The 9,398-nt window shown below is 34.1% G+C and overlaps 1 protein-coding gene across 1 annotated transcript; it reads right to left on the reverse strand.

The window, feature by feature from the left end:
* Nucleotides 1-2,178: 2,178 nt before the first annotated feature.
* Nucleotides 2,179-8,549, reverse strand: LOC128554599 (uncharacterized). The gene is made up of 4 exons (XM_053535869.1): nt 8,468-8,549; nt 5,839-5,937; nt 4,242-4,583; nt 2,179-2,768 (listed from the first exon to the last, which is right to left on the reverse strand). Exons 2-4 carry the CDS (start codon nt 5,906-5,908, stop codon nt 2,350-2,352), a joined length of 831 nt encoding a protein of 276 aa, XP_053391844.1. The 5' UTR covers nt 5,909-5,937; nt 8,468-8,549; the 3' UTR covers nt 2,179-2,349.
* Between the last annotated feature and the right edge of the window lie 849 nt (nt 8,550-9,398).

Raw genomic sequence — 9,398 nt, forward strand, 5'->3', positions numbered from 1 at the left:
GGAACAGTTTGTTAGCATTTTGATCCTCTTTGGTCCAAGTTTGAATCTGGGTTATGTGGGGTCAAAAACTAGGTCACAAGGCCATATCAAAGGAAAATTTTGTTAATACTCTAGAGACCTTATATTAAGTTCGAAGCTCATGAGAATTGTCAGAATTTTGTCTTGATCAAATCTAGGTCAAGTTTGAATATGAGTTGTCTGGGGTCAAACTTTAGGTCATCCGGTCAAATCAAAGAAAAACATTGTATGTGCAATTGGGGCTTCATTTTTGACTGGATATTCGTGAAATTTGATTAGAATGATTTCTTGATGAAATCTAAGTTATGTTTAAATCTAGGTTATCCGGGGTTAAAAACTAGGTCACCTGGTCAAATCAAAGACAAACCTTGTATATGCAATAGGGGCTGCACTTTTCATTTGGTGTGCATAAAACTTGGTCAAAATGTTTGTCTCTACAAAATTTCGGAAGATTTTTTATCTGGGTCACGCACGATCAAAAGCTAGGTCACCAGGTCAAATCAGAAAACAAGCTTGTTGATACTCTAGGGGGCCACATTTTTGAATCTATCTTCATAAAACTTGGTCAGAATGTTTGTTATCATGAAGTCGTGGAAGATTTCGAATCTGGGTGACGTGGATTCAAAACCTAGGTCACTAGGACAAACCAAAGGAAAAGCTTATTTACACTCTAGAGGCCACCAGTTTGCTCCAATCTTCCCGAAACTGTCAGAATGCTTGTTTTCATGGACTCTTGGACGAGTTCTAATTTGGACGTGAGGGGTCAAAAGCTAGGTGATATGTGAAACCAAACAAAATGCTTGTTTACTCTCAAGAGGCCACATTTTTGGTCCAGTCTAAATGAAAATTGGTCAGAATATTTGTCTCCATTAAATCACAAGGTCAAAAATGTTTACACTGTTATGGTGTGTTACTTAGGTGAGCGACCTAGGACCATCTTGGCCCTCTTGTTTTTATATTCTCTTGGAGTCCTATAACCATACAGATTCCTATGACAGCTATGACAGCTGTAAGCGTAATATTATATATATCAGGAAGAACCACGAATTAATCTTTTTGTATGTTAAAAGAAACGATGCATATTGAACTGACATTCTTCACCTGAACGTGAAATCTTTAGGCAGATATTTATGCTCTCTGATATGATATACTACATATGTCCAAGGATTGTAATAAAAATTGTTCTCCAACGCCCCTTTAACCTATGGCTGAACTTTTAAAGACATACGAGTATATTTAGTACTCATATTCTGTCTGTAACCCTACATAAGAACTGTTTGCCGTTTGTAAAAAAATATTCGAAATGTCCTTTAAAAGAAAAGAAAGAAGAATCATTACCTCCTAATAAGACAGAAGTATTATCTAAAACGAACCGCACTCACCTCTAAATTATATACAGTAAATCATTAATATTAATGGAAATTAATTTTCGTGGATTTCATGGCTACGTGAATGCACAAAATAATATCACGACGAATAGGCTAATTTTCAGATTATCTTATCTTAAAAATTTGAAATCGATGAATTCGTTTTTGACAAAACCATGAAAATTTAATGCCCACGAAATTAAATGATTTTGCTGTGATGGCTGTCAAAAAATTAACTCTTACCTAATGAAGATATGGACATCTTTTCCTAAAACAAAGTAAAACGAAACAGTGTTAAGACACAAACACACAATATAAGTATATATATAACGTGTCAGGTGACCAGTAATCGCAAATTTGCAATTTGTTTTCAGAGTAGCATTTAGAAATATGATAAAAGGTCTTTATCCAACATTCTGTTTTATTAAAGCCAATTATTACTATAAAATCATTTATCTTCGCTACACCACAAAAATGATAGAAACAAAATATCTGCTTTTTCAGTTAGTTTTATGTTTGATCATTTTATGATTAAACAGTATTGTCTTATCAATATCAAATTTAAATTATCAGTGAACTTTCAGTAATTTATTTTCATCTTGATTTACTACAGAAATACCGATAGTTTATGCTTGATATTAAATATCACAGCCATTACATGATTTCAAATTCTTTTACTTTATGCGTGAATTTATTTTCGCGAGAAAATAAAAATGCGAGATACTGAAAATCAATCCTTCGCACGTATTTTAGGGTATTTCGTGTAAGACATTCAATGACACTTATGCAACTACTACGGAATTAACAATCTGCTTGGTTAGTATTGTAGTAAAAACAAAGAAAAATATCAAACAGGGAATGCCACGCACCAAAAGCGCAAACCTTACTTGATCCCTAATTGATTTTGTAACCCTTTAATGGGTTTGACATTTATAAGTCAACCACATGGTCTTTCAGTCACTTATTACGTAAATGGATTGATGAACAGCTTCTGGAAAGCGCTTTGTTCTTGTGAGGTACGGAAAGAAGTACCTTTTTCGTGTTGTCGATGTATTTCCAGTTGTTGTCCAAGTTCTTGTCCCAGGTTGTGCAGTATCACCTCTATTGGAATAACTAAGCATTGACGTGGATCACCTCTGATGTTGCTTTCATATATACCCACACAATGTAGGAAATTATCTTGGTCCGCAATGAAGATCGCTGCGCCGCCTTCGTTTGGTTTTAAAAGGATAGATTCAATCGTTATGAGATAGATCAATCCTTCTTTCTTCTTAACTATGATTTTGGCTGTGGCTGTTCTGGTTTGATTTCCAAATACATATACTTGAGTCGTTTTCTGCGAATCTCTATTGTCATAAGATGGAAAATTTATTGGACTAATTCCTGAAATAAGTGAACAGAATAGTCTCAATAAATGTTTTACAATGATCTTTGTTTTCCTTAAAAAAAGACGCCTATCGTTTATTTCGAACTTCAAATCCACACCTTAATTACTCAATCATATATATGGAATTCAATTTTATCTCAGTAGCTGTAGTAAAAAACTCAAACAACACTCTTACTGTTCCTTCTCTTGGGAAGGAATACTCTTAGAATTGGTAATTCACACTTGACTGAGCAACTGACCTCGAAAACTGTTTTCATTATAAACTGGCCAGTCAAACTCCGTGACCTTAGAAATAACCTCTAACGTTAAAACTTATTCTTTCCTAATTGATGCGACTCTCTGGCTGAACGTTATCCGCGGATTGCATATTACAAAAACCGAGGATGTAAAAGTGGTGTTGTTGAAACATGCCAAACATCTTATTTGTCACAAAAACATACGTCCTTTCCTTCGAATGCATGGTCAATATGTGAAAACAAACCCCCATTGCAACCCTCTCATTGTGCGCAACAAATTCACGCATCTAATTTCCAGATGTCACATTCACAAGATTTAGGACATATACTACTAAATTACAGCCATGAAATACTTGATCAATTACCACCAAGTTTGTTGTGTGCGAGGATGTAGACCGTTAGTGCATCAAATCACTACATTAGAATGTTAAACAGAAAAAATAAGGAAATATACATCATCCCCCGTTTAAACGCCACCTCTCCCCCCAAAAATAAACGTCCCACCATTTATCTAGCACAAAAATGACTTACCACCTTCCAAGAAGTCAGGCAAAAAATGGCTGATTAAAATTAAACACTTCCGTAAAATATCCATTTTACATGTTAGAAAAAAAACCAAGTTCCGTATAATATCCACTTTTAATTTTTAATTTCCGTTACTGTCATTGTCTGCTATCATCTCTATAAACTTCTCAAAATGTACTGTTAAACTTGTTAGTCAATGCTAAAAATCTAATATTTTCTAATAACACGTTACATCATCAGCAGGTAGACTACATGTGGACATGGACTGAGTTTAAACTGGGTTAATGTGTACAGTCAGTGTTTCGTAATTTACGCAACTGAAAGTGGTAACGGATTTACTTTGTTGTTGGCTATAACAATTTATGTTAGCGTAAATACTGTGGAAATAGCGGACTTGACATTTTTAGGCAATAGAAAATAACAAAATTTTAGTTCTTTTTTGTATTTTGGTGCAGAAAAAACGCCCAAGCCCTGGGTGCAAAAATGTAACGCCGGGGCGCTTAAAGTGGGGTGGGGAATACGGAATGTCAATAAGGTAGAATGGTCTTGTCCTTGCGACCAATCCTGGGGTTCCACAAACTGAAGTCTAATATTTAAAACAGATATTGCAACCAACATTTTACAAGGCGACCATTATACAGATATATTGATGTGCCCTAGAAGGAAATTCTGCTATGCTTTAACTTGTGATATAAATAAGATTCATACCGGCAAATGGAAACTTTCCTGTTTTCAGAGAGTCCTCAACCTTTCCCAAAATATCTTGATTAATTTGTATCAGGGCTGCTAAGCTTCCAGTCCTTCCGCCTGAAACAAGTCGTCCGCAGTCATGTGCTTCATAGTTGTTATCTGGCCCGTAGATAAGCTGTAAAGCCCGTGTTTTATCATCACCATCCGTATATTTCCAGCGCTGGGCCATAACATGATTAGCAGTCACGAAGAATTTACTGTTGGTTCCTTTAATAAAAGGTCCGACTACTCCTAGCATTCGAGTGTAAGGGCCGAGTTTTGGTACAACCATAGAGCCCATATAAAACCTACGGTCTATACCTGAAACGAAACTCGTAAAGATCGCATAAGTTAAACAAGCATTTTTATCTCAGTTTTAGCTTTTAAAATCGAAATTACTTCACCGAAAATCTATAAATTTACATTTAATTTAAGCAATACATTTTATTATATGAAAGAGTGTTCACTGAAAATTTACTTTCTGAAGGCGAACAGTGCAGACCGTGATCAGCCTGCTTGGATGTGCAAGTTGATCTTGGTCTGCACTGGTCGCAAAGGTAGAATCACTTGCCGGCAGCAAGCTAAAGGTTAATAAATAATGTTTACATTTAGCAATGCAAAAAATGCATTAATACTTTCTAAAAATCACTTTGAGATCTAAATTGTCACTCCACGATCGACAAATGTAAAGGCACAATAAGATAGAGGTGAATAGCGCATAATTGTACATTAAAGTATAGGAACATCTCTGTTTTTATAAGTGTAATGATGTCCGACACCTGTTCGTGTTCTTCATTTGTTGATATTGTTGTTACTATCGCCATACTTTGTGTTCTTATTTGTCAACAAAATGAATGAAAAATAAAACATACAAAACAACAAACACACAAGAACAATAACAACCAAAGCAACCTTTGAATTAAAATAGATATCAATATATATATATATATATCCTTTCCGCAGCCTTAACGTACTTAAACGTATTGGCGTCTGATGGCCCTTTCATGCTTCCGCAGAAACAACATTTATTACACGAAACTTATTGTGAAAATATTTCTGAAATGTCTAGTTCTGCAGCTCTCAAATACGGTTATATCTTACATCTGAGGCATATACTGACACTCTCAGACAACATCAAAAATGACATTTTGAGCGATTTGATGAAGTTCCAAAATTATAGATGTACCCTTGGCCGTTACGAACCCGTGGGATTTGTGTTTATCCAGAGCTCAAATACGTTTTCATAGATTAAAAGCTGACATGCTGTACTAAAGCCCAGGTAATTTCAATTTGTAATAAAGTGCTGAAAATTGGCTCCCCAATAGCAAAAAATAAAAAAGTCCACGCGCGTGACCCCTGACTATCTACGAATCAAAATGCGGCTTTCCTTTTTACAGTTTAGCATCTCTACTTTCATTTTATTTACTTCCGGATATAGCTGAAGGTCGAGTGACGTCATTTTCTGTGTTGTCAAAAACATACATATACAGTGACTGTATACAGTGTAATTGTTTGACTGTATTACAGTGTAATTGTTTGTACAAGACAAAATGTGGTTAAAATTTGATTTGTTTACCTCTTGAAATGAGACCTGAATTCCTACTCGACACAGCAGATGAATATGTACCACTCGTGTGTTCATCCATTGCTCTGTTTTTTGTATTTAAGTGAATATCTAAAATTAACAAAAGCAATATGATTTAGCTCACCTGGATACTTGGAAAAGGTACTTATATATGTATTCTAGAGCAGTACCGTCCATTATTAAACTAGAATATGATCGTGTTAAAATGTACATGTTATAGATTTCTCTAGAAATGCGGTCTGTAATGTGCTAATAATGTAAAATATGGCGAATTTAACACATGAATTAGCTATTACTATGGTGCTTTTGGGGCGATCATGCCAGTTGTGGAGCTTTTCTGGGATTATGTATTTGGTTTGTTTCCTTATAACTTATAAAGTAATCTGATGTTCATGTTTTTATTCAATGAAATATTACTATACTAAATGCCATATCTCTGGAGCCTTTCGGAATTATTGCTTATTTCTAAAACTTTCCTTTGATCCTGTAGGCATATACTTTCCATGATCAGTCTGCACGGATGTGCAGTTGATCTTGGTCTGCACTGGTCGCAAAGGCAGAATCATTTGCCGCTAGCAGGCTGAAGGTTAATACACCACCTTATATTTCGAAATAAGTTGCACACCACAATTGTCTAAAAGCGACATCATTACATCGAGTGTTCAATTTATTTCAAAACATTACGGTGGTATATTAAAGGTTAAAGAAGTAAGCATTGTAAAATTATACTTCCAAATAGTCATCGTTCAGCCTTTAGTAACTTCCACTGTGGTGTGGCACCACTGAGAATTGAAACGGGACAGTATGAAGGTTTAGATATTGAAGATAGAAAATGTCATTTTTGTGAAATTATAGAAGATGAAAGCCATGTATTTTTGGATTGCAATATGTACTATGACATTAGAGCTGACTTGTTTAAAAAAAAAAGCCTATTTTATAAATCCAAATTTTGGTATTATGTCAAAACAAGAGCAGATAAAGGAAATATTTTCCAACCCATTATTGATTAGAGCCAGTGCTAGAGCCTGTTTTAGTATTTTAAAAGAATGATCTTTTAAACTATGTAGATAATGTACAATAATCTTTTTACTCTCTTTAACAAGATAAGATATATTTTAAACTATGTACAAAATGCACATTCATCTCTCTCCTTTTTGATAAGCAAAACTCTTATGTTGATTCTACAATGCAACTGTTAATCAGTTCCTTTATGATCTGATCATAGGGGAATTTCTTTTTGTTTTTACACCAAGTTTTCTGAAAGTGCGCAATTGCGCCCGTTTTCTATTCTCAGTGCCTTATTCTAAACATTTTACGGCAGTATTTAAACCTTGAATTAGCAGTTACAATCTAGTTTTTTAGGATATGTATGATTACAGTTGTGACTGTTATTTATACAGTAATGCAGTTTCTTAAAGTATCTTGTAATTCATTTATAAATGACAATGTACTTTAGTTATATGTTAACATGTTTAAATTCCATGTATAGTGTACATTGATGAGACTATGATAAAATAAATAAATAGGTCACCTTGGTGATCAAGACCATGACATTAGGCGTGTTTGTGATTTCGAAAATGTCACCTAGTTAGTCCGGACTATAAAAGTTACTGAAGCAGATGTATTTGATGTGACAAGGAGTATCTATTTATGTTCCAGATGTGACTTACAGACTGTTGCTCTTCAGACATCAATACCATAATGTGTACGCACCCGGACATAGATATCAGGTGGCGTGCCATTTTTTAAAACCCAAAATAAAAATATCATACGATATCTAAAATTGTAAATAATATAAAATCTATAAGAAACTTTGGAAGTTAATGGAAAATTCCTTTTAAATTGTTGTTCAGGTTGGAAAATATAACGTGCACAGAAATCAACAATCTAGCATAACTAAAACAATAAACTTGAATTCCACAAAAATAGAGATGGTGGTCCAACAACAGATAACGTATGTGAGTGAGAACACCCCAACTCCTACCAGGACCCAACCCCCTGTTAATTTTGACAGCTGTGATCAGCCCTCCCTATAGCCGCTTTGATTTTGTTAAATGAAAACTTTAAAATTGAACAGGTCAACAGTAATAAAAACTTTAAGATGATAATAGTTTATATGTATACGGAATTAAGGACGTCGACAGAATGAATTGATCGCCATTCGGATAAATTTGAAAAATTATATCAAACGGGGGAGGGAAATGTGCCAGCCGTTGTCAAATTTAGCATGGGGAACTTTATAGGTGTGTGTGTTGGGGGCAGGGTTGAGGGTGGGTACACCAAATGGTGTGAATTTGTAACCCAGCCCAAAATCTTTAGCATTTGAATATTCAAAACTCGTTTTTGAATTCTACTTTTAATGATGCTTTTACGGAAGCTAATTGCAATGCGTTCCTACTATACTATGATATCTCCATAAAAAGATAGCTTTAAATTGACGGATACATAAATAAATAAATCATAAAAGTTCACAAAATCTTCGTGCCAGTTAATATTTTACTCTTTATACATAGTTTAATATCAAGAAAAATCTAGTTCAATAGCTAATATGTGTAAATAACAAAAACAAAATATTACTGAAGGAATACAAATAAGTGTATTTTTAAAATAAATTACTTACCTATAAAATGTCCTTTTAAGGCTCAGTCACATACGAAACTCAAGATTACTTAAACATAAGTTTGCGCCCCACCGGTTTACAATTAAGCTATTTACCTTGACATGCTATTTTACATAATCAGCAAATATTTAAAGTTCTTTGTTTCTCAATTACACGTTTGGCATGATAATCTATGAAAGTAAAAATATTAAATAATTTGACCAGCTGTGCGGGACAGCTTAAATGCAATTAATGACTACATGCTTAATTGAACTCATTCTAAATAATCAGAACAACCATAATTTATTTAATTTTTGTCATCTCAGCTGTAAAATGTACACAATGGAAATAATTACAACGAATGTATAACAACTATCGATTGAGACTATGAATTAGTCAAGTTTCATTGCAAATAAAGACTATATTTGTTGTGTAAAAAGAAAACCGCTGTATCAAATTCAAAAGGAAAACAATGGAACTGATAAACTTTTGTATTTGCTGATCAAAACAATTTAGAAACAATTTAGAAAAGCAAAACATAAATGCATAACCGAAGTTTTTTTTTTTTTTTCGTAAAGAAGGGCTGTCTTGAAAACTAGACGAAAATGTTATTTTGTTCAACTGATATAATTACAGACAAATACATTACTTGTAAGGTGCTCCATGTGGTTCTGGAACGATCTGTGTATGAAAAGAATTGGAACCACTGCCTTACCCTTGCATGATCGTAAGAGGCTAATAGGGTCTTAACACTTGGTTTTGCAGTAACTCTGTGATTCCAGTAGGTATGCAAATTTTGATTCCATACCTCATGTTTTTATTTCGATGTTTAATGAGATGTGGAACCAATATTTGTAGTCCTGTTTGGCGCCATATAACCTATACTGTGTTGGTGAGCCGTAAAACCCAAATAAATAAAGAAATAAATACTTGTAACGTGATGATTTGCACA

The sequence above is a fragment of the Mercenaria mercenaria genome, unplaced genomic scaffold (assembly GCF_021730395.1).
Source record: "Mercenaria mercenaria strain notata unplaced genomic scaffold, MADL_Memer_1 contig_560, whole genome shotgun sequence".
Taxonomy (NCBI): Eukaryota; Metazoa; Mollusca; class Bivalvia; order Venerida; family Veneridae; genus Mercenaria; species Mercenaria mercenaria.

Bases quoted from the DNA above. Each gene is read 5' to 3' on its own strand.
- LOC128554599 (XM_053535869.1), bottom strand. From the start codon at position 5,908: ATGGATGAACACACGAGTGGTACATATTCATCTGCTGTGTCGAGTAGG. The intron at 4,584-5,838 runs GTAAACAAATCA...GTTTCGTTTCAG, and splicing joins TTCAGGTCTCATTTCAAGAG to GTATAGACCGTAGGTTTTAT. The intron at 2,769-4,241 runs GTATGAATCTTA...CACTTATTTCAG, and splicing joins AGGAAAGTTTCCATTTGCCG to GAATTAGTCCAATAAATTTT.